Source organism: Pterocles gutturalis, unplaced genomic scaffold (genome assembly GCF_000699245.1).
Source record: "Pterocles gutturalis isolate BGI_N339 unplaced genomic scaffold, ASM69924v1 scaffold20867, whole genome shotgun sequence".
NCBI classification, from domain to species: Eukaryota; Metazoa; Chordata; class Aves; order Pterocliformes; family Pteroclidae; genus Pterocles; species Pterocles gutturalis.
In genome coordinates, this window is record NW_010115911.1 from 18,909 (window position 1) to 44,976 (window position 26,068).

At 44.8% G+C, this 26,068-nt stretch overlaps 1 protein-coding gene across 1 annotated transcript in view; it reads right to left on the bottom strand.

Moving 5' to 3' along the window:
• The window catches only part of DAAM2 (dishevelled associated activator of morphogenesis 2), a gene marked incomplete at its 5' end in the record, with an annotated part of 50,760 nt that overhangs the window by 8,834 nt on the left and 15,858 nt on the right, over positions 1-26,068 (bottom strand). Inside the window, 10 exons of the mRNA XM_010075357.1 lie at positions 827-958; positions 5,315-5,375; positions 6,723-6,830; positions 8,623-8,791; positions 9,540-9,628; positions 10,512-10,618; positions 12,233-12,317; positions 19,239-19,345; positions 22,706-22,738; positions 25,506-25,613. Coding sequence (XP_010073659.1) covers positions 827-958; positions 5,315-5,375; positions 6,723-6,830; positions 8,623-8,791; positions 9,540-9,628; positions 10,512-10,618; positions 12,233-12,317; positions 19,239-19,345; positions 22,706-22,738; positions 25,506-25,613 — 999 coding nt within the window. The remainder of the gene's footprint in view (positions 1-826; positions 959-5,314; positions 5,376-6,722; positions 6,831-8,622; positions 8,792-9,539; positions 9,629-10,511; positions 10,619-12,232; positions 12,318-19,238; positions 19,346-22,705; positions 22,739-25,505; positions 25,614-26,068) is intronic.

A 26,068-nucleotide genomic window follows, 5' to 3' on the forward strand; every position in this document is an offset into this window, starting at 1 on the left:
GGACAAAATGATCCCAGCAGCACCTGAAGAGGAACATACACGTGGTGCTGGCTGCATGAGAAGGAGCCAAGAACATCAGACAAACCAGGTGTGTTTGGGGTTTCTATCCTTGCAGTGAAATACAAGCAGTAGCAGAGAAGCACAATGGGAAAAGAGCAGGTATTCGGAGTTACCCAACTACCCAGAGGTGCATTTTAAAAGGAAAAAAATGAAGCACAAATGTCCCCAGCCAAACGAGCTGACTGGAATCAAGCAAAAGGTAAAATATTTGAGGTCACTGTCACTCATCACCAAAGGACCTCTTTTTGAGAGGCTGCTTAAAAGGCTGTTCCTTCAACACCACAGGATGGTGCAAGCATTGGAACAGGCTGCCCAGGGCAGTGGTGGAGTCACCATCCCTGGAGGGGTTCAAGAAACGTGTAGATGTGGTGCTTGGGTACATGGGTTAGTGGGTTGGGTGGGGTTGGGTTGATGGTTGGACTCGATGGTTGGTCTCGATGGTCCTTGAGGTCTTTTCCAACCTTAATGATTCCATGATTCTATGATATCCTGGTACAGACATCGCCATTGCAATTCTATGCCACAATAACATTAAGAAAGATTAGCAAGAAGTGAGCAAGAGCATTGAACCTTCTTTTCATCCTAAATATATATTCTAAATTGCTAGAGACCAGATTAGGAAAAGTCAGAAATTTCAGCCTACACCACTTTCAGTGTCTAGTATAGTTTTCACTCCAGTCCCAGCATCTGAAATTGCTGCTTCCATTTGGATTCAGGCTTTTGACTGAGCCAGTGGAACCCCAAACACTTCAAAAGGCGTTCATACCTTGTCTCTAGCCTCGTTGAGAAGGTCTTCCAACTCTGAGAAGCTGAAACTGGCCACGGTGATGAAATCACTCATGACGGGAACAAACCTGTCCCCAGATTCCCGCACGCGTCTCTTCTGATAATCCAGTTCCTGAAAGAGAAAATGTTAAGAGGTACAGACAGGCAAGTGTCCGAGATTCCTGGCTGACAAGGAAGGGAGCAGGGAAGCCCATCGATTTCACCCAGTGCAGGGCACGCTCTGCTCCCACTCCAGACACGTTCATCCGGAGCTGTAACTCCAAAACCACTTTCTTGCCAAGTCAAAGTTTTTGCCTTCTCAGCATGAGAGGGAAGGTTAAGGTGAGATGAAGGAAGGTCTTAGTTACAGTTCCCCATATCCTCAAACAACAAGCACTCCCAAGAAAGCCAGCAACGTGTTGAATTTCTAAAGCAACTTTATAATTTAAGCATCAAGTACATGAAATGCTGAATTTTTTTTTTTTTCCTATGCAGAGTGACAAATAACAGAGAACTTGGATTGTGCAGCAAGTGAATTTGGAATTTTTAATAGTGAGTTTCGCTCCATCTTCTCTTCCCATGGTGACTCAACAGGCTGGATACTTAGGGAAATGTGTACATGTGAAAAATCTATGTAGTTCCTAGCTTTGTCTCTTCCCTTTAATTCTCTGAAAAGCACTAGAGGGGAGCAAAAAGACATCAAAACTGGTTCTCCCACTGAAGAAAAAAGAGAAAGGTGTCAGGTAGAACATTTGCCAGCATCTTGCTAACCAATAAGCGTTAGCTTGGATGTCATAAAAGTCACAGAGTTACAAACTGGGGCTACTGTCAAAAGAATCATTACAGAAAAAAAAAATGAAGAAAAAAGAAGACACAAACCCATAGGAAGCTAAGCTGTGTTTGTCATCTACCTACAGAAAGAAAAAAAAATTGTAAGATTCTTTCTTTCTGTCTGAAGTTATCAGTTTCAGGCCAAGATGACCCATGCTATCTCTTCCCTGACTCTATTCACCATGCTTGTGGCACTGAAAGAGCTACGGAGCTCCTCAAAATGCCGCAGTTATAATGAGACTGGCATTCTCCCGCGCCTGGGCTTGGCTCGTGTGCAGTCTGACAGTCTCACGGGGACAATGAAATGGTAATCTGGGCCTCATCTTTATTGTCAGCTGAATAATTAGTGGGAATGATAAAGCCTTGCTTTCTCTGGAGGGAAAGCAGCATGAAACAGCAGGTCAAGTTACAATCTGACCCTCTGTTCCCTTCAAAAAAAATATTTTTTTTGTGTTGGCTGCAACTCCAGCTACACAGATATTTGGTGCTCTCTGTTACTGGTCATCAAAATACTGGTTACCAGAGCCAACTGGGTAGGTTTATAAGCATCGATGCTGAGAAACTCCTTGGGATTTGCTCCACTGAATGCAAGGAATGGCTTTGGCCATCAACAACCTAAACTCAGATGTGATATATCTTCTGGCCTGTTGGAAAGAGGATGTGACCACTGCAATGAGCAGGTGGCTGGAGAAAAGTCCACAAGAAAGAAGTGCTATTTCCCCTGCTTTAAATTACATCCTCTTCTCCACCGGTTTTCCTGACACATCCCAAGGGTCGGTCCTGGGAGCGCTGCTCAGTTACATCACTTTGCGATGAATTGTCTCGATGTTCCAATCACTCTGAACTGGACCTTACAAGTACAGGAAATGTCACTTCAACGTGCTTCTAAGATTTATGCATATTTTTTCTCTTTCCCATTCTGATTTTTAAGCTAATTCTAGCTGAAAGTTGCTCTGCCCCCTTCTCCTCCCCCTCCTCAAGCAGGTGAGTGTAACAGTTCTGTCATCTTACTCACTGTTGAAAAACACGGCATTTGGGACTGTTACCCAGGAGCAATGTTTTTCAAAGTCAAAGTAAGATTAGGTGGTCTGCCCTTAATTTCAAATTCAGTCCTTCCCTGCAGAATAATTCTTCCAAAATAAATTATAAAAAAAAAACCCAACACACAAGTGACCAGCATGACTACGTGATCAGCCCAAGAGCGATGCTAGAGAAAAAGCAGCTCCTCTGTATCTCCTAGAAATGGTCCGTACTCATCATAACAGCACCAACGGCAGGAGCTAGCGCTGCCCCTGGGGCTGGGCTGCTGGGTCTCTAGAGGGATGAAATGTAGTGAGAGGTCTTTCCAACCTTAATGATTCTATGAGAGGACGAGGGGTAACGGGTATAAGCTGAAAGAGGGCAGATTTAGACCGGACATTAGGAAGAAATTTTTCCCCGTGCGGGGGGTGAGGCAGTGGCCCAGGTTGCCCAGAGCAGCTGTGGATGCCCCATCCCTGGAGGGGTTCAAGGCCAGGCTGGATGAGGCTTTGGGCAACCTGGGCTGGTGGGAGGTGTCCCTGCCCATGGCAGGGGGGTGGAACTTGATGATCTCTCAAGTCCTTTCCAACCCAAACCATTCTGTGATTCTGTGATTCAGCCATGGCAGTGGTTTCTCAAGCAGCGGTGATGATCTCCTTGCTGTGTGAGGGAAGGGCTGTGCTGACACAATTCACATCCTGATTTGGAGAAGACCAAGAACTACTTTGCTGTCCATTGGGAGCATCCTACACAACGGCAACAGCTGCGTGCACGTCTTGACAAAGGAGTAGATGTGATTTTTACAAAGAAGCTGCACATCCTGGAAGGCAAAGAGTTAGCAGTACCTTTAAGAACATCTGACTGTGAAACTATTTTTAGCTTTCTAATCTTAAGGGGCCTTGAAGAAACTTCTCAGTTGCTGGAGCCAAGGCTGTGGTGAGAACACACTGGAGCAGAATCAAGACTCACACCTTCCCCTCCTCCCCCTTCCACCTGACAGTGATCTTCTATTGTTGCTGCAGTACTGCTTTTTACATGCCAGAAAACCACGATCAGAGCAAGCACACTGGGAGGTGCTGGCAGCCCCCGATGAAAAATACCATGGCAGGGAGAACGACTGAGGGAGGAAGATGGTGATGGAATGGGAAGGAGAGGTTGCCCCTGGAACCCAGGCACGGGAAAGAGAAGAAAAATACTTGTAGAGGTGAAAGAACAAATAACCTGATCACAGAAAGCAAAGCAGAAGCAGGTACCCACATTTCAATGGGGGGGGAATTGTCTGTCCCAGCCAAAACTGGGCCTTTCTTCACGTCAGCCTTCCCTTTGCAGGTGCTTTTCATTCCCAAACACTGCACTCCAGGCACGCAGCAGCATCTCCTGTCATCGCTGTGTTCTCCCTTACCCCAACAATCACAGAATCACAGGATGGTTTGGGTTGGAAAGGACAGAAGGATGCTGCAAAATGTGGCAATAAAACCTTGTTTGAAAGGGCAAAGAACAGCTAACCACAGCAGGGACCTTCTTGGGTTCCAGAGACCTCTGCAACAGAATCTCCACCAGGCAAGGAGATGGCAGCACCAACCTGGACGTAGGATTTTGTTCCTGTACTTGCAGGAAGAGAGAATGATGTTCTGAGGGTCAGAATATGTTGATCTGTGCAGATGATGGGAGATGTTAAGGGACAGAGCCAACAGAGTGACTTTAGCCTTTAATCTTTACTTGTTCAGCTGCTGTGCAAACACCAACTTGCTGTTCCTTGCAAGAGCGAGGTGTTTGCAGCTGCTGCTTCACAGAAAGGAGGCAATGCATGGGACATTGTCAAAGCCACAAAAGGACGCATAAGCAAGAGGCAATACGAGAGTTCCTACCTCCTGCCACCGAACGCGGTGTCCTGCTCTGTGCTCTCTGGCCTCAGGAAGGCTGGAGCCTTTCCCCACGAACAAACCCAACACGTTAATTAAAGGATGCTTCCAGGCAGGGGAACCACAGCTGCCACACAAAGGTGTGACTCCAGGGAGCATTCAGACCCATTCCTCGTCTTTAACTCTTCTATAATGCACCATCTGTACTGCTCTGCATTGAGATTGAATGCTCTGCACTACCTACGTCCAAACTGAACACCGAAAACCTAAGTCCAGCTTAAAAGGTTTTCATTAACAGCAGGAAAAAGCACCATTGCTGCTTTGCTTGCCAGCTCAGTGCCCTCATCTTGAGCTAGTCTTTGCCTTTGCCTACCCAAGGAGTGCTTAGGATAGGTTAGGGTTGCACAGAACAGTGCACTACCTGTTCACTACTGCTCCAAGAGCTACGTGAAACGCTCAGCAACCAGCCATCCATCAGTAAGAAAGAGCAAGAATTTTATGTCTTCTTTCAGTCTGTGCCATTTGTCAAACTGTCTTTTTATTTTCCAGGCTGAGATTAAACAAGCTTTTCATTAGGCTTAAGTCTGCTAAGATCATCAGCAGGAGCTCCATGTGAGAAGCTTTTATTTGTTTTTTTCTTGGTTAATGCATTCTGGAATGGAATGGAAAGGAATGGAAAAAGAAAGCCCACTTTCTCTTATCATAAAATATATAGTGCCCCTGATTCCGAGTGAGATATTTCAAGTATGGGGCTTTGGAAACCTTCAGATACTTACAGCTTCAACAGCTTTCAATCCGGTCTTTATGTTGTTGACTTCCTTCTCCAGCTCTACCAGGCTGCACAGGAGACAGGCACAGAGCAGATAGAACAAAAAGAGCAGTGTTACACAGGAACACAGAGCAGCCCATCGGCCCATCCCGTCTGGTATCCGGCCTCTGGCACCAGCCCCACCAGATGATTAGAAAGGAGGGGACGGGGGGCTGTCGGGGCTCTGTGCTGCTTTTTGTATGAGATGTCAGATGAGGCAGACCCCGCTTGCCTGTGCTCACCCTGAATAATCAACTGACACATAAGCGAGGACCCCAGACTTAGCACACACGTTACTGGGGTCTCACATTATCTCTCCGTACCATTCTTGAACCACTTAACCACTAAATCCCATTCGCAGTACATTTACATGTGATTTTTGTCTTCCTCACAGTCCAAACACTATTTTTTCCATCAGCATTTCTGCCACATGGTAATCCTTCCAAGCTAACTGGGCATATAACCCTACTGTTAATACATGCTTCCTTAGGCACAAGTTTTGTACTGAATTTCTGCTCATCATATACAAAAAAAGAGTTTTTTTCTATGACTTGTACAAAGAAATTGACTTTTCATTTCCAGGTAACTCGTTAGTACCTATTTGTGAGGCAGCAGGCATCTCCTCCAAGTATTTGGTGAATAGCAGCTTACATCTCAAAAACACCACTAAAGCCTTACTAAATGCCTTTAATTGTGAAACTACGTTTTTTTTTTTTTTTTCATTTCTCTTTCATTAGCTGTAGTAGTTCTCTATACAAAAAACAATGGCTGGGCAAATAATATGCAAAGGTATTTTTGAGCAGTGCTTTGGAAAGAAAAAAAAAAAAGCTAGTATTTTGGGGGATGGCTTGTGTATTCATTTTCCACAAACACCAACAGAAGTGGAAAAAAAAACCTAATTGAAATTTGTGCAGAAAGTATGCTGCTTCCCACATTTTTGTGCAAGACTGATTTGTGCAAAAGTTTGAATGATCTTCCTGAAAAGGGCTTACGACAGTCTCAGTGCCTGACTCTGCCTTCGAAACAAACCTCCAATTAGCCGGAAAAAATAGCACGTGACTAAAATGAGCCATTACAGAATATGGTGAATGAATGAATGAAAACCAAGAACCAGTCTAGTTACAATGTCTGATTCAGAAATAAAATATATATCTGCATATCTAAGTAAAGCTGTCAATTTAGTTATCTACAAATGTTTTGGAACCAAAATTCTCTGTTGACGTACATCTGAATAGCATCGAGGATGTGAGCAAAGGCATTTCAGCTGAAAGGCTGGCAACGAGTTTAGAGGACAACAATGAAAATCCTGATAATCAGTAAGGTAACAAATCACTGGGAACTCCAGCTCTGGGAACAAGCAATAGCACTGGACTTACTTGACTTTTGCTGCTTCTGGAAGATGCTGCAACTCGGACTGAATATCTAGGATATCTGGATAATTCTTTTCAAAGATCATAATTAAGTAGTGCAACAGTGTAATGTTCCTAAAAAGAAAAAAAAAAAAAAAAAAAGGGAGAAATGAGAATGAAGATGGTGGTGAGAAGGAAAAGGATGGTAGGAGGATTATGACAAATCAGTGAAAAATATTTGGATAGGAAATGTGCCTGAATGAACAAAACAAACAATATATCAGCAGTTAGCAGCTCTGTTACTGAAAGAAAAGTATCCCAAACTGAAATGAATTAGCCCTTTATGAACCATCCTTCCTAAAACCTCCGGCAATATATTGTGCCTTGATTTATTCTGGAAGCACTAGCATACTTCCATCCATCTGTGTCAATGGTGTAACAGAAAGTTACGTAACACAGTGTACTGTTTGTCCCTAGATACTTCAGAAAATAAACAACTAAGAGTACTAAAGTGACATGAACTCCCAAGGGAGAAGCGAGTTGTTCTCAGAGGCGACGTGGAAAAATCCTAAGAGTTAACTAAGAAGAGGAAAAGGTCCTTGGAGACTGAAGAAGCTGCAAGAGCAACTCCTACAGTAATGGAACAGCGATACTCAGGAGCAGCGGTCAGGCTCACTGCTGCAAAAGCCATGGCAGCTCCATCCCATAGAAATCAGATGGATGAGAGATGCAGGAGGAGGTTTAAGAAAATTTGTAAAGTAAATAATGACATTTGCACAAGTGGATTTTGCACGTGGAGAGAACAGCCAGCCACAACAGCGACTTGAGGTGGGCTGTGTGTGGTGGACTGACCAGCGAGACAGCAGACGGCCACGGCTTTACACGGACTGGAGCCTGGAGCTGGGAACCGGCGAGAGAACAGAATCTGCACAGGACATTCAATATAGGGAAAATGAAGCCAAGCTACATTCAGGCAAAAAAAAAAAAAAAAAAAAAAGTTCAGCACTAGCTACACAAGTGTTAGCCTTGGAATACAGTGGAAAGGACATTGTGGTAGTCAAAACAGAACTCTGTTAGTTCAAACTCTGTTAGGTAGGGATGGATTTCCTATGGCTTCTTGCTGCCATTATTCATCCTGTCGCAGCCGGGAGTCATTTCACCACAACTGTGGTCTCAGCAAGCCACGGAAGGTGTGAGTTAGTAAGAACCAGTAGAGGAGATCTCCAAGGAAAACCTGAGTGCTGCTGGAGCCCAGAAGCAGTGTTCTCTCCCCAGCCACATCTGGATTAATTTCCAGAACCGCTATGGGGATGTGGGGCAAAAACACGGGGTAGCACTATAAAGACCTGCACCTCGTGTCTATAAATAGTAAGCTCCACCTTCCCCAAACCAGCTCTTTTCCCTAAAAAAAGCCAGGCTCAGTCTCTCTGAACTACGCCTTGTGGTTCGGTTATGGGGTAGGTCGAGAGGCAGTTTCTGACAGCTCGGCATCAGAAACATATGCCATGTTTCACAGGAGACATAAAACTGTGGTCAGAGTTTTTTGTGTTTTCTTTTTTTTTTTTTTGCTGCAAAACCATGGCCGTAAAACTTCGGTATAAAGGGCAAATTCCGTAGAAATCCTCCTCCCCCTGCGACTTACTTCAGTGATTTGTGAAATAGTACATTTTGTCATCTTTGCACAGTGTTGCAGAAACACCATCCAACAACAGATGTGAGTTATCCAGAGAAACAGCAGAATTCCAGTGCTGCCTTAATAGCTGATCTTAACGGCTGCCGGATCCTTTAGAGTTCAAAGCACTGCCTCAGTGCCAAACAAGACATTATTTTAAATGGTCTACAGAGCTAAACCCAAACCAACCCCACTTTCATTACCATGACAAGAGGCGCAGCAGCGCAGTAGCCCATTGACAGGTTTCTAGCCTACCTGTCTATGCTGGATTTGGTGTCTGCGATTTTGTTCAAGCTGGAGACTTTGAAGCCGTACGCGCTTCCCCTTTGGCCCTTGTTCATATAATTCCCAAAGGCCAGAACGACCTCCAGGAGTTGCCTCAAACGCTTGCTTCGGATGAGTTCTTTGGATGCCAGAAGAATGGCTTGAAAAGAGGAAAAAAAATAAATGAACATGTTACTGCACAGTGGCTGGTTTTAACATCCTTGGGCCCATGATTTGAAGTACCCTAAAATCTGCCTATTGCCCAGCAAATGCTGCAACACAGTCTGTGTGTCCTTCCTGCACCCACATGCCCAGAACCAGGACAGCTGGAGGGAAGATACACCACATCTATAGCCCATAGGATGCTCCTCTGAACCCAGCAGCAAGGCTCTTCTCCTGGACCTCACACTTTAAAAACATAGCCAGCGAGAGCAGGGGGAAAGCTTGAGCTGATCTGAAAATGCAGAGTCGAATAAACTCACCTCCTCTGCAATAACCATGGATGTGGCACGGAAGCCGTACGACCCCTCTCCTTGTAAGTTACGTGTTCCCAGAATACCACCGTCCTGAGGCACTAACTGCCCCATGGAGAGGGAAGGTGTGGGGACATGGGGGTGAGAAGGGAACGCTGTCCTGGACAAAAAGGCCATGACAGCTCAGCACAGACTAGCAGCACACCGTCACATCTGTCAGGTCGTATTTCCAGTGTAACAATCATGAAACTAACTTTATTAAGTCAACGGGTGCAAGAAGAGTGTCAGACAGAATTGTTTCTTAGTGTGTGACATGCCCTGGGCTCACTGGCTCGACAACCACAGCAGGGATGGAGCAGCACCTTCTTTGAAGACAAGCCTCTCTTGACCTTCCCTGCCCCTTTACCCGACCCTTAGCAAAAGCTTTAACCATACCTTCCACTTTTGGCTTTGCTTCTGCCAGCCTCTCTGGAAACTTCTTCTTAAAGAATAACGCTTGCAGCCGCTGCTGATAGTGGTCAATCCTGCAGGAAAGGCAGAGGAAAGCCAACACTCAACTGGAAAGGCAGAGGAAAGCCAACACTCAACTGGAAAGGCAGAGGAAAGCCAACACTCAACTGGAACTCTAGTCTGAAGCCCAGTATGCTGCCTACATAATGGCTGGATGTTGGGTCCCACAAGGCCTATGCATGGGATGACAGCCATAGTTCAAACATCCAACAGTACATGATCAACCTTGTTATGAAAATGGAGGACCTCAAGGCAGGTTTTGATCACCACTGAAAAGGAGCTGGAATAAATCTTTGCCCCATCCCTGGAAGTGTTTGGATGAGGCTTTGAGCAACCTGGGCTAGTGGGAGGTGTCCCTGCCCATGGCAGGGGGTGGGACTGGATGATCTCCAAGGTCCTTTCCAGCCCAAACCCTTCTGTGATTCTAGAATTCCCACTGTGAGAGTCAAGGGGGATGCATCTACATCTCCACCAGCAGAACAAGATGTTAATCCTGACTGAGGGTGGAGCCAATCTGGAACAAGACGGTCAGAGGATGAGGAGATGGGAGAGCTGAATGGAAAAAGGACTCTACATGAAATCCTGACCCCTGGCTACATCACGGTGATAGCTGGATCTGAATTCCTTTTGTGTGAATGAGTTTAGGCAGAGGAGGCAGATTTCTGCTTGTCATCAGGGGACTGGTCCTTAAATGACAGCACGGAGCGTGCTTATCGTCAATAAAAAATTTGTGTAATGAACGGAAACATTTGGGGGCTTCTGGCAAACGCAGGGTATAATGCTGGCCCGCAATCTCTTGCACATTCCCCCTCAGTGCCAGATGATCCATTTTCAATAACAATTACAGCTGCTTCCAAACAGCCCTCGGAGCACTTTCCCATCGTGTAGCAAACAGACCTGCTCATTTCGAAGAGGAAGCGATCCGCCCGGGCCATGCGCTCAATTTCGTGCTTGTGCTCCTCCAACAGGTCGGTATCGCTCTTTTCGGGAACGAACTTCAGCAGCTAGAGAGGCAGAGACAAACCGAACACCGAGGTGAGGGATCCAGGGAAAGGGAGAGAGGGACAGGGAGGCACAGACAAGCCCTGATGGAGAGGACCCTCAGATCCCATGGGGAAGCACACCATCGGCTCAGCCGTGTGACCGTAACTCCGAAAAAGTGCAGCTGTGGCTACAAAACTGACCTTTTTTAAACCTTTGCTTTCTGTTCCATCTTTATCCCTCACTGACCCCAGTCGGTTCATTTTTTATTCTGTGGGGAATTTCCCATATCCAAATCCTAAAGACCAAGTGCTACTGCAGCGTACCCAAGGGGACGTACAGAGAGAACTCTGATTCCCACAGCATCGCTTGGAGCTGAGGTTGGTGCAAAACAAGAGCAGGATGCGTCCCACTTGGTGTGAAGTGCTCATGGTGCCTATCCTAGAGCACGCACAAAGCCTCATCTATCTCTCTCCGGGGTCTGCCCCACTCTGCTGAAACAATAAACAATAACCGAGCGACTGGATATGTGTCTGACAGTGGCTGCTATTCATACGCTGACCTTAAAACCTCATAGTTTGACAGATTTTTGACATATCTGGTGGTAGTTGCGCCGTGGTACGGTTATAAATATTGCCATGCACACAGCCTCCGCGCACACCCACAAAAACCGCTCACACGGCACATCCATCACTTTCCTCTTCAATGCTTTCTAATATTTTATCCCGCTCCCCAAAAATGAGATATTCAAAGGTGTGGAGCATCAGAAGCTTGCAGTGACTCCTACAGCAGCTGTGAGCATTCAGACAAGTAGGCTATAAATTTCCAAAATTGTACATGATTAAATACCGCGACTGGACACAAGGAAGGAATCACATTTGTCAGGCAGTTCAGAGTTAGAACGTTTTGCGCACTCCTAAGGAAGTTTATCATATGCATCTTTGGTCAAAGCATCATCTTTCACTTTCTGTAAATGGGGGAAATTGGTGTAAATGGGGGAAAGTGGGGAATGGTGGTTTAATTGTGGGGCTTTTGGTTTTTTTGTGGTTTTTTTGTTTGTGATTTTTTTGTTTTGTTTTTGTTTTTGTTTTGTTTTGTTTTTTTTCCCCCCCCACAAGCTACACACTGCTTGTCTACTGAACCAACTGCAGGGGCCAGAAGTCCCTGACTCCCCTTCTAACCATTCTAGTTAGAGAGCAAGATCCTTTTCTAGTCCCGGCTCTAACCATCGACCTACACGGCCTGGTTCCTGGCATTTCCCAATGGAAAAGCTGCAGGCAAAGAAGGCAGATTAAGAAAAAAGAAAACAACAACAAATATTTAGCAGTATAAAGAAGAGACGGGAAAAATGATGGGAAAGTCACAGGTGAGAGGAGAGGACATGAAAGGAAACCTCATGCCAATGGCAATCATGCATATTTTGCATCAAGAAAACTGTTACAGAATCAACTGGATATAAACAAGGGAGGAATATCTGACAACAGTGGGAAAAAGACTTTTCTCATGCTCCTATGTGCAGCTTTGCTGACGTGACTGGGCCAAGTTCAGATGTGTGGACATCCCAGCAGAGCCAGGACACAGATCCACTTACTTTAGGTGGAAAAAAAAGGTTAGTGAAGGACTGTAATCTTTCTCACCTGCTCGAGCATATCTTTCGCTAGGTCTTCTTGTTCATCCATCTTCAGGATTGCTTGTCTGATTTCTTCATTTGACAGCTTCAACCTTTCAACAGTATCAACGTTGTACCATTAGTGCAAAGCATCAGTGACTCTGACAATTGCGAAATTAGGAAGAGTGAAAAGCTGCACTAAAAAGGCACAAAACAACCATGGGAAGCTCTGCTATGAAGCTACTATTCAGGAAGATGAATGAACCAGTTCCAAAGGCAGAGATTTCCTAAGTAATCTATTTTTATCCTCTCCAACTAATCAATCACACATAAAAAAATCAGATGGTGATTAACAACAATCACGACCTCACAGATCAGAAGTGCTTCCAGCTTCCCCCATATCAGATACCTCCCTCATCAAGTTCTTTTGCTAGAGTAAAACCCCTCAGATCCATGGGACTTGTGATCGTGAGGCCACATGGCACTTCTGCTTGTGCATGTTAAAGGATCTCCCAGAGTAACAAGTGACAGGACTGATCTTTCCCTTACAGAAAAGGGTCTCTTGTAAGAAGGGTGGCTGTGCTAGGCAAGTTCATTCTGTTGGTGCTCACAGCTGAAAAAGGAATTGACAGCATCTACGTATCCATGTTTCATATCCAATATGAAACAAGCTCTGAAAACAAGAGCTTATGAATATAAACCGAGGTATTAAAATTACACTCTCCTTCCCACCTACTCCTGTCCGGCTGTGTGCAATGAGGAGGGGTCATCGGTTCTAACAAATCACAGAATCAAATAAAAAACTCCTCAAGGTCTCCACTTGAATTCCAGCACAGACCAGAAGCAGTCAAAATTGGTGATTATTGAGAGGCTGTTTGATAGATTACATGAAATGAACTTGGTGGTTCTCAGCACAGATGTCAACGAACAACTATGCATGTGACAAATTCTAGCCCACCATCCCCAACCCGTGACACCCCATCAGTCCTTCCAGGAGAGCAGCGGGGGACCAAATGAACCATGAAGGAAAGGCTACCCACAAGAAAAATCTCAATTTGGGGACTGAAACAGGAAAGTGTGAAAAGAAATATTTAAGGAGTGAAGTCTGCAGTCCCCATGGACCTCATACAATCAATATAATTAATTAACAGCAGAAAGAGAAAATGCAAATAGAAATGAGAAGCTGATGCGTGAGGCAGAATGTTTTTGTCTTCAGTGCTAAGAAACTCCTTGTTGAAATTTCACATTGCTATCGCCATTTGGATAAAATCATATTTTTGGAACTGGGTAAAAGCAAAAGCAAGAGCTTTATTTTTACAGACAGGAAATATTACTAAATCTAAGAAACTTAAAACATTTTAATATTGCCCAATATACCCAACAGCTGGAAACTAAAATATGATTCAGCAGACATCCAAAACCTTTTAAATATTACACTCCTGAACTAATTGCTCTCCCTCTGCTCCTAGCTCATCACCATGCCAACACAACAGAAGGTGCAGCACATAGCGTCGCGGATCTTGCTGGTCTGTCCGGGAGCCCCAGGACTTCAGGCTCCACGCTCCTCTGCTGCCATTCATCAGCACTAAATACACTTGAAAACATCTTCTGTTCAAAAATAATTGAGAGCCCCAAGGAAAGACAGTTATGCAAACACTTGGATTTCTTGGATGACTCTGTGCCTTGCCATCAGCAGAAAAACATCTGGCTCGAATGGGTTAGCCCACAGAGGAGAGCAGCAGCAAGCTCGCCAGCCCCCCGCCAAGATGCAGTTTAACTCAGTCACCGACAGGGTCACAGCGCCTGCAGGTGTGCACCCTCGATTAGTACCAACCCAATTACAAACACAGAAGGATTTACAGGGAAACAATCTTCCAAAGCGGGCTCCTTCGCATTTCGAGAGCTGTAAGCATCATCAGCACAAACCGGGGATCTTCCCAGTTACAAACTGGCCAGAGAACTGCTAATCAAGGGATTCTTCTTGTGTTTTCCAACTCATGCCCAGCCATGCAGTAGATGGGAACGATGGCCAGCGGTAATGTGAAACAGATGTGCAGCTTTTAAACAGAAACAGGTGAACTGATTAAAGAGGAACCTAAAGCAGATGTGTAAAATCTTTCCATTTAGAACGGAATAGAGGCATCCCTCAGAGCCTCAAACTCCTACGGGACAGGCAGCAAGATTAAAGTGGAATTATGGCCCCAAAATTTACACTACAGAAATTCCATTCCAGTATCTATTGGAAGGGCTGCAATGACTTTCTTACAAGCTTTGCAGATCCAGGCACTCTTCCCTCAGCTGCTGGAGACAACTCAATTCCGAACAGCACACGATTCGAGCTGGATTCTCTCTGCCTTACACTTCACCAAATCACGGACCCTGGCATCGGAACTTGGGAAGTAAACATGAGAAAACCCAGTGCCCATTGCCTCAGCTGCACTGCATTCATTCACGGTGCCGACAGCGACTGGTTTTGTGCAACAGCAGCCTGACACTGCTCAGACGAGGAAGGAAAAGGATCTTTACGGAGAATACTCCCTCCTTCTTCCCTCGCCCATACATCTGGTGGCAGCATATGGAAGTCCAACTGCTTGAGTCATCTTCAAGCAATGTTAAAGCTCAACAAGTACCAAATAACTTCTGATATGGTACTTAGCCTGCCTCCCTCTATCCCCTCTGGCTTCATAAATAATCTCTATTGACTCTGCAGAGTCATCCATCACTAATCTCCCCAGGACACCTCGGCTGATTTAACATCAGCTTCACTCGCAGACATCAAGTGGTTTATTGTTTCGTCCTCTTGGAGAGAAAGCCAAGCAGCCTGACTCTGAACATGCCTGGGAGACATGTTGCAGTTTTACATCAGCTTCCCTTACAGGCATCCAGTGCTTGCTCATTTTTCCTCCTTAAATATACCCATTGATTTAACTCACTGCAACCTCCCCCCTTCATTCCTCCCTCCCTCCTGTGGATCAAAGCAGAATACTTGCTGCTCATTAACCGTCTCCCCCCCGGCAGGCAAAAGTGAGTTACTTCATGGGCTTGTTCCTTGGATCTTGCTGAGCTTTTGAGAAAGAAGCACGCTTAGCCCTCTCCTAACTCCTGAGGCTCTGTACAACTGGGAAGGTGCAGGTTGTTAAATATCCATGGTTGGGGAATGGTCATTGTCACTACCCCAGAAAGGCAGGACAAGGAGCCGTCTCCCTGCTCTCAGCAGTCCAGAGTCAGGCTGGTCTGTCTGCATGTGCACCCAGAAGATGGAAAGATGCAGCCACTATTTTCACATCCTCTTATCTTAGCTGCCAACTCATCTCATCAGTGAAGACGACAGTGCCTTAACCTTTTGGGGACAGCAGCTGGGACATTTACCAGGTACCACCATTGTATCAACATTTTGGGAAAAAAAAAAATACACCAGTGCCTTTTCAGCACTTCACTATGCTAAGTGCATAAAAAACCAGACTTTTCTTTTCCTCCTTCAGTTGGGGACCAAGCTACTTGGCATCCAAATCCTCTCCATTTCCTACCAGGAAGGATCTGGGGCTGGCTGTCTTTCGGAGCCAAGCAGAGCAGGATCGCACTGACTGATGTGCTCAGTTTAACCCTGGGGTCTGTCATACTCGGTATAGCAGGTAAAGCCATTTATTGTGGACCTTAACTTCAAACCAGAAAATATCTGAACCCAGGAGTCACTGTTTCTTGCCTCGTATTTTTCAAGAACTGCTGAGTCCAACGAGCTGTTTTGGTATCAAGATATGATCTGGACCCCAAGATACCATACTGCTTGGAATCTACCTTGAAATAAGGGTGAGCACTGTATTGTCCCAGGGGACTGGGGACACAGCAGAGGCAGTGCACAGAGACTGACACTGGCTGAACAGCTTGTCCTCCTGAACCGAAATGGTTTAGAAACACTGAGGCAGCCCAGATACATGAGAAAAATACTCAGTCTCCTTACTATTCTGTTTGGAGATGCTGCACAAGTTCCTTTTCTTTTCCCTTATTGATAGATATTTGAATGGACAAGCACGAAAGCCACAAACATTGGGTAAAGCTGCCTGCTGGTATCTATCTACTGTCACGCTCACATTTAAAACTACTTTTGTGTACTCAGATTCTGCTACTGCTGATTTTATGACATTTTGCTAGCACTCCTACTGTTTCCAGCCTCTTGAGAGGGTTACTGCTGACTAGCCGGGCCACAGGAATAACAAACACATCTCAGAAGAACACTGACATCATGATTTTGCTGGAATTTATTCAAAATAACTTGCACCAAAAAAAGTTCCCTAAGTATACGTTCAGCCTTTTTCTGAGCATCGTATCTCCTAGAACTGGACCTCCCCGGAGCATTCCAGGGAGCAAGACAGTAACACATGGTTCTGAAAGGAACATTTCATGTTCTGCAAGAACATTTAAAGATATGGTACAACAAAACCACTAGAGCAGCAAAAGTGCTGCCCGTTAGTAAAGCCACACTGGTGAGGGAGGTCAGAGAAATTTCCAACTGCTAGGTGAAAGCTGGGAAACACAGGGATCTGGGATGGCACTTCCAGCCCACACAAGTCTGACAGTAAATCTCCAGCCTGGTGGAAACTGAAGACATCAGGAAATTCATGAGGGACAGCAGATTTCCAGTGTGACAGAAATAACTGGGCGCTGGAAGCACCATTACGAAGGGCAGGTCTGGAGCTGGTGCGTGCCTGGACTCACCACAGGCTAACGGTTCCACGTCCTGGTTGGATTACAGCCTACGGGAAATGCTGTGAGATAAACTGATCTTGTGCCTATTCAAACCTTTCCAGTTGGCCTATGGGACAGAGCTTTGTTCTGGATCTATCAGACTCCGTTAAACAAGGATGGTTACATCCTTACACTTGAGATTTACTGATTACAGATTAATTGCTAACAGTTACACTTACACTTGAAAATGGAAAGATGCTGCTATCAAGTAGTTGAAATAGAGCTTTTTAAATGAAAATAGAGATGGGAATGGGGAGGAGGGCTTGGGAATCTGTTAACTGTCAGCAAAAATCAGCTAGCAATTCAAATTTCATCTCTTTTCAGTCTACCATGCTCCAGTCTCTCTGCAAAAGAAAGCAAGAGACATCGACTTCTCACTCTAGCTGGGTTTTGGCTTGTTGGACCATATGAAATACGAGCTCTGCCTGACCCCTTCTAACACCGTGTTAGTAAAACAAAAACATTTGAGTAGTGGAGGGAAAGAAAACCCAACCCATGCAGCTATTTTACTTTAAAGGACACGACGGTTTAGTGTAAACAAAGGGGGAATAAACTACAGGGATATACGCACAGTCAGAGTCAATTGGAAACAGCTGTTGGCAGATACTGTGGCAACCTGAAAGCTGGGGCTGCAGCTCAGGGTTGCACAAACTCTGTTTGTCACCAGTTTTAAATCCCCAGCATGGCACGTGTGTGTGCACCCGGTGTGCTGCAGGAGCAGCGAGGGCACGGCACATTCAGACTCCTTCAGAGTTTCAAGGAGGAAGAAGTGGGGCAAAGAAAAAAACACCTGCAAAGGGGTCATAAAACCCTCTCGGTTATTGTCTGCAGCCAATCCTTCCATTTGCTGTCATTAATAACAGAACCATCTAAAGCCCGAAGAGCAGAAAAAGGCAGGGATGTCGAGGTGCCATTTGACTTCCCAGAGATTTTTGCTTTTCTAGTTGCATTTAAAAGGGAAGTTTGTGGAGGAATAGCAATCCTAGGCCGAGCTGTAAGATATTTCTGACATCCTGGGTGTAATGCTATCTGTTGCAAACGTTAAATGATCTAAGCCAGTGATAGCCCTGGTGACTGGTGTTTTTGCAAACAAATACCCAGTGTCATACCAAGTCACGGACCACCTTCCTGCATCCTCCTCAGCCCAGCCACCTGCACACACCATGTTAGGATTTCTAGGAAATGTTGCATGTGCTTACATGAGTTAATCTGAACCCCAGACACACTTCAGCAGGTCTGTCAAACAGCATGAAAATCCTTTTGCCCCCGTGCCTCCCCGTGCCTCTGCCCTAGCCTGCAGCCAGCTGCCAACACCAGCAAAGACACACGCTGGCGGAGAGAAACGTAAGCCTTCCCCCGCTGCTGCTCGGGAGGGTGGGGGTCCTGCCGACACGCTAACGCCACATCAGGAGCATAATGAGAGCCTCCGTGGGCTGCACTGAGCAATGGAAAGAACTCACTCCCGTCCTGGTGGTCTGGCTGCAACTTTGCTTTGAACTGTTAGCTGGCTAGAGCAGCCGAGCCATCCCGTCACCGTGAACCTGCCTTTTCTACTGATCGGTGAAACCATGTTATTGCTGCCACAGCTTTCCCAGGCTTTGTCTCCAGCCCTGCTGTCCCTCCTCTGGTAGGAAAGGCAACTTTCTCACGTGGATTAGTGTCTGCAGAAATTTGATATTTAGTGTCAGACATCCAGCCCAGTACTCATGTTGGTAGAAAGATATGAAAAGCATATAGAGAGCCCTGAAGTCCCAGCATTTGAAGGCATTAGTCATTGCGGGAGCATGCAAAAGCAATTCCTGGCTACCAAAGCCTAATTTACAAATAGAAGACCTCATTCTTGAATGTATCCTCTTACATTTACCAAGAATCAAAAAATTACAAAGATGAGCATCTCTCTCAGCTCTGCTGTATTCCAGGGAGATGCTCAGAGCAACATTTAGAAAGAAACACATAGAACAGAGACAAATGCCATACCCAGAGCGTGGGGGACACATCACTCAGAGTGAAGGGTAAGTGCTGCCAAAGAGGCTTTCATGTGCCTACGAGTACTGAGAGTTTGGTGGTGATGAATCCTCAGACACACAAAATGTGCGTGTGCCTATGTTTATTCAATGAGAGAGAGAGAGACGTGCTTTTATATGACGCTGCAAGAGAGGTTTCTCTGAAGCTCTGTGGGTGTTATACAGCAGGTCTCGGGAAAAGAAATGTGTTCATTTCTTTAATTCCATCCCCTCTTGCCTCTACATTGCCCATGGCATACCTTGGGAGCTAAGGCTTAGCACACTTACTTGGAAAGGAGAATGACACAATTCTGGGCTCTCCTGCCATCAATCACAGAGAGCTCTTTCACCTTTCGTGTGGAGAGGTAAAGGTCTTCTGTTGAACCCATCTCTTTCTGCACATAATTCAAAAGGGAGGGAAAACAATCAGTATTATGTTTCTCACCCAAGACTGATAGACTTAGCTGCATGTCATGAACAAAACCCATCCCAACCTGGGAAAATCCACCCACGTGATGAGAAAAGGAGACAAGGAGGGCAGAAAACATGTAGGCAGATCCTGGATTACTAGACAAACAGAAATAATTCAATAACACCTATGAGATCATCTTTAATTCCAAACACTGGACCTGATTCTAACCTATTGGGCCCACTCTACCAACATTGTGCAAAACTGGCATGGCAGCAAAATCGAGCACATTATGGTAAAGCCCACTGGTGTCACACCATATCCTTCACCAGATGCCTCTTGCAGGGGTTACACAGCATTCCTGAAAGGCTGCAGCACAATCGAGAAAAATCCTTCCATCATCTCTTACGGCTGCCACTGGAACAGTCCAACCCATATTATATGAGGTGCAAACAGTGGGGCAAGATGGCATTTATCTTACTAAATATATCTTAACTAAGAAGTCAACAGAGACATCTGAACTAGCCTCTCTTTTTTAAATTAATTAACACCTTTAATCATGCAGAAACTACCCTTTTTTAAACCTTCTTTGTGTGTCCCCATTGCCAAACTCATCACCCAGAAAAAAAATGGAAAATCCGCATCCAAAATGTTTGTCACAGCACACAAACTATTTGCAAACCCAGTCTGAGCATGCAAAAGTCTCCTTGTCCTGCCTACACAGCAGAGTCATGGGATTTGTTTCACTTCCAGAGATTGTCGTTCCTTTGAGTATCTTTTAACACCCTTCCTTAAAGGGAAGGAGAGGTAACGATAGAAGGTGCTAATCCTGGATAAGAGCACTGTAGTTACCAATAGAGGGAATTGGAAACAGGACAGTTTTTATTTTCCCAGCTAACTGCTGCCAGAACCTCTTAAAAAATGCCCTTCTGTGATACCAATATTGTCATACCTTGACATTTTGAGATTTACCAGTACAATCTAGCTTTCAATGCACCCATCAAATTAGCGACGTGACTTCTTTCTTAGGACACAACAGCATCCTGGTGCTTCCCAGAGTTCACTTCCAGGACTCAAGGTTCTTCAAGTCAGGGCTTACATGTATCAGCATGACTCATCCACTCCAAGGGATTTTGGCACCCAAAGACTTGAGAGTTAAATGTCAATCATAGATTCATATTGCTAGTTGCCATTTGAGTTCTTGGTAAAATGAGCTACAATGAGCCTGTGTTGCTCCTGAATACACAAAGGATTCCTACAACCACATCCAAATGTGCTTCAGTGAGCCACCACCACTACGAAGTGGCATTTTTAAGAAGGTACAATGCACCAGCTGAAGACATGCACACCCTAGTTCTGCTGGATGTGCCCAAAGCATCTAGCTTGGCAGAAAAAAATTGCAACGTTAATCGATCCATCAAATAGTGTTTTTCCAAAAAAATGAAAAATGGGCATTGGGCAAGTTTATGATTTCTGAGAGAGTAACTAACAAGAGCAAAAAGCAGGGCACCCCCAGTATAACCTGGTATGTAGAGATGTCAAAGTTTTCCTTAGTTTCCTCAGTTTGCAGGGAGGAAGGCAGGGGAATAGGTAGATATGCAGCTGTTGATGGTAAGAAAAGTATTTGTTGGTCTGTGCTCTTGGTTTAAAAGCTTCACTGCCCCACACTAGCTCATGTGTGCAGACAAGCACACCTGGTTAGCGTTAACCAGCACCCATCCCAAGGAAAAAACCAAATTGTTTCAGGGTTTGGCTGTGTACGTGAGGTGGGGGTTTAGACAGCTTCTCCAAAAGCCATTCAGCAGGGATTGGTATAACAGTCTCCATGCCATTTCCAATTCCCCGTCCCACAAGGTTCAACACAGATTAATAACTTGAACGGTTCAGATGTGGCTCACTCCTTGGTCATAAGGAGTGGGCTGGTCTCATCTAAAAATATTGATATTTAAAGATACTTGGAGCTGTGTGTAAGCAAAAGCAGATGAAGCCTCAGGTTTTACCGAAGCCAGATTGCAAGCTTAGCTGAAGGAAAACAGATTGCATATGGACCATCTGTATTTTTGTAGACACGGAAAAAGAGGAGCAAGGGGGCAGTCGTGGCCAGCTTTTGTGGGACTGGCCAAGCACACAAAGCAGGAATAGCTGGAGATGCTGTCAACCTGTAAGCCAAGATCCCTAAGTTTTGTCCCATCATTCTTTACAAACTTTCCATCTGGGATAAATTATGTTATGTGCTCCAAAAAGTACTTCCGATTTAAAATTTTAATTGCAAATTAAAAAAATCTAATAAAGTTTCAGTGCTGGGATGACTAAACACATGGAACGTGTTCATCCTCTTGCTGTTCTGTTTCAAATACAGTTTGATTTTGGCTAGCTGCAGAGCTTGTGGTGTGGTTCCTCGGCAGCACCCTAGTTCCAGTTATTATCAATATTTTAGTGAACTACTTCTACCGTACTGACTTGTTTCACAGTGTGCGCTGCCATGATGGAAGCCAGTAAATGGCCCAGACCCATGTACTGGCCTCACCCAGGGGCAGAGGTCCTGACCAGACTTTCCAAATACACTTCCCTGAGCACTCATGGTGAGGACTACTTTCTTCTGAAGCCACCAGAGACACTTGTGATGCCATCTGAACAACCCTCTTCTGAGAGCATTGCTCTTCCCAAAAGTGTTGCCAAGAATTTTGCTTAAGGTGGTGGATAAATTGAGAGGTAGCCAGTCTGAAGACCTGCGGGCAGGCTGCTACCTCTACTTCATGTAAACATAATTTCAGTCTTTCGCTAAACTCTCTGAGGGTTTCAGTAGTCTGAAATGAAGTAGGCTTTCCTCCAGTCTAACCCTTGTGCTCTTCAGCTGCCACAAATCCTTCTGCCCAACCAAAGTGCCTTCCAGTTCTACAGAAAGAAATCTTTTCTTTATCAGAAAGTCTGTGGCTAGTGAATACATCTGGAGACTTCAGTACTGTCCAAAGCAGATGGAAACAGTGGGAGCGAAGGCTCCTTGAGACCCCCTTTTGTTCTCCACTAGAGAGACTGTTATTTTGGTTAAGGAAGGGTTCACGTTCTACTTTGTCCCTGGTCTTTTTCCTCAGGATCATCAAAAAGGCGACTACAGACACCAGCAGAAACCACGGTGACATTATAGCTAAGTAAAAGAACAGGAACTGCTTCCTATCACACAGCTAATACAATTAAAGGAATTTTCTGCACCACCTTCCCCACCCAGAAAGCAGAGGTGCAAGGGCAGGTGAACGAGCAGCACGAGATGAGTCGTCACCCCATAACGGCACAGTGCAGGACTTCCCATGCACCGCAAGAGGATCAGGAGGCAGACAGCGATACTCACCTGCTTACAGGAGGAGGGGTTAGTTAGCAGGTCCTATGCAGGCAGGAGCCGCAAATAACGAAGAAGGAAACATGCAAAAAAATTAGTCACAGAGAAAGAGATCAAGTTGAACAAGGCAGCTGAATTTAGACACACACTGTCTCCTAAGAGAATAAAATGCTTCACAAGTAATACTGGCCCAGATGGTCCAAAGGTATTTCATCATTCCTATGCATGTTTTACATCAGCAGCTGTTGGGGAACTAAGAGTTCTAGGTCTGTTCTGAAAAGAATAAATTCAGTCTCCTGAGCAGAAATCTCTTCAGTCTTGAAACATTAACTTGGGTAATGCTTAAATACCTTTACAAATCTACTCCAGAGCCTTACAAAAAGAACTGCCACGGTTAGAACTTGAGGGTCAGTTCTCCTCTCCTGATGCACAGGCACAATTTGCCATTTTCAATGGCACGTTATACCCTTTAACAACGCACAGCCAAGTATTCTGAAAGCACTCTGTAAAGAGAACCCTCATTGGAGTCCTGGGTGCCAGACACCAACTACTTCACAACATATTCCATCCTCCAGGAGAACACCAGATATACTGAATCAAAAGGTCAGTATTACACAGTAAGATTGGAGCAAGGTCAAAAGACAAGTGCAGGAATTTTTGGTCCAGCATTCTGGACACTGGACAATTCTGCTTTCCCTCCTAGCCACCAAAACAATACACTGGGCTTGGGAGAGGAGAAGAGACCCTTTGTAATTAAAAAAAAAAATGAAGAAAAGCTGTTTAATGTAAATGAAACTGGAAAAAATTATGAAGATCATGTTAATAACAGCAAAGAAAATGTCTTTATCTGTACTCGTTCACCATTTCAGATGCAAAAGAGCAGGGTTCTGCATTGACATTTTTCTTTAAAGACATTTGGATGAAGTTTAAAAGTCACAAACCCAGGGTAAACACGTACTTGGCCAGAGTGGAGTATTTCCAAAAATAAAAGAGGAGAAAAGACTAAGTGTGAATCAACTGGAAAAGTCCTCATAAGCTTTTGATTCAAAAAGCAATTTTGGTTGCCTGATCTTTAAAAAAAAAAAAAAAAAAAAAGAAAATTGATGAGGACTTGTTGATTGGAATCCAGTTCACACTGGAGTGAGTATGGATGAAGAAGAAAGTATCATGTAAAGTAATAACAATGGAATATTTCAGGGAAAAAAAAAAAAAAACAGCCAATCCAAAACCGTCAAGGAAAGCTGTAAGGGCAGCTATACACCTAACTACACAAAAATACAAGTAGCTTACATAAGCGATACTCTAGTGTCTGGAGCCACTGTCATAAAGTGCATTTAATGAGGATGGAAGAAAACTGGTGTGAGACCCGTGGAGGTCACTCTCTGAGATGATGGCTCCATTCCAGCAGGGGTAGGGGTCAGGTTCGTTTATGGCTGAACAGGCCAGGCTGCTTTTCAGTGATGGGTAATACAGACATAAATATTAGGATTTGAACTGAACGCCAGCAGACCAGGAGAGCTTTTGCTTTGGATTTTGGGGCCCAAAGGAAGCAAGGCTTTGCAGGGTCATTTCTAGTGAGGATGCTGCGATGTCTGCATCCGAAACGTTGGGACGGCACCTTGATGCTGCAACGGCTGCTTGTGTGCACAGATGAGAGTCTGGCTGCTCATCACCACAGCTCAGCTGTTGGGACAGGGTCTACATGCAACCTGGTCACAGCACTGAAGGTTCATGGGCTGTTCTTCCCCTCTGTGAACTGAGCTCTTGTTTCAGGAAATAGGATTCACAAAGAGATGGACCCACGGAAACAGCATCAGCTATTTGCAGGAGCAGGAGGAGAAATGGAATCTCATCATGGGTAACATCCCATTCTGCACAGTCAAGTTGGGATACTTATCTAGGTGGCTGTGAGCTAGTAAATCAGAGGAGTTATTCATTACGTTTATTAGATTAGACAGCAAAATGGGAGAGAGAAGGTAACAGATGGAAAGTCCGAAGATAAAGGATTTGTTTGTTAATTTTAAGGTACTGAATAAGTTAATCATAATGATAATGAAGCAGTCCTCATCACTGTAAGGCTTAGTCATAAAGACTGCTTATGGCAATCACATCTCTGTGTTTTCCTAGAGCTTCAGAGCAATGATCCAGTTCTGCAACGTACAAAAGACTGAATTTCTCCAAACATATTCTAAAAGCAAAGGAAAGCTGTGGGAGTTCAGGGAGTGCAAGTACAATCCCTCTCCTGCTAAATCTCATTCAGTGGAGACAGACAGATTGGAGGTGACTTGCTTTCCAAGAAAAAGAGGGGGAAAAAGGCATCCTAAAAAATGCCTGCTTTTAAAGTACGCTGTTTGTGTTAAAATCAGACAGTTTCTGTCACCTAGCCAGCTGGGTCAGTTAGCTGTTTAAGAAAAAATAGACAAAGCGAAAGACAGCTAGTTCAGTCACCTTGCTCAGTACTCGGGAAACTCCAGACCTTTTCTCTGGACGCACAGGAGAAATCGAAAGATGGATATCAAACACGAATGTACACTTGGAAGCCAGTGGCTGCTGAGATCAACTGGAGCCTTACCTGTTGGGAGCTGTGGTCTCTGACAGCTGCCCATTAACATGAAGTATGTCGATAACAGAGTCATACTCTGCCCTATATGTCCTCCCCACTTCTTTTGGTGCTGTGATTTTTTTTTAACAGTGGCAGAGCAGCAAATGATGCAGCCTGACTGCAGGGGCACAAGGGCCCAGGTCCCTGCCATGTGTTCTTTCCTCCTCCAGAAATTCAAGGGAGACAAGGTACGGAAGAGTTCACCCCTACCTGGTGTCTCTGATAGGCGGAGAACATCTTTTCAAAATCTTCTAGATCCAGCACCTTGAACGCCTTTAAGTCATCAATCTCATTCCAGATTGTGCCGTGGATCCTCTCCTGGAAGAAAAAGTCACGTTTTAATGAGATAGCAAAAGCTTCTAGCTAAGAACATCCAATCCTATTTGGACAGATAATTCTGTCCTGCTCACTGGCCATACTCCTGGTACTACTCCTGTCATTTTAGAGGGCACGCTTTGTTTCAAGAGTCAAAGGAGAAAAAAGTAGTGGTGTGTTGATGGTTTTTTTTTTAATATACAGAATATTTTATAATTTTCATCACAGCAAGCCTCTGATGAAAGGGTACATTCCAAGACTAGCAAACCACATCTCAAGGAATATCCATGATCCCACAGTATGTTTCCTTTCAAGAGTGGCCATCTGTCTAATACAACGATCGTGGTCACGCTGAAAGAAGTGTTACTATCACGAGGAAAAAGCTTAGGAAGGGCACTGATGCATGACGAACCCCAGACACATCTTCCCTTCTGCAAATTTTGCCAGGTTCTGTTGTA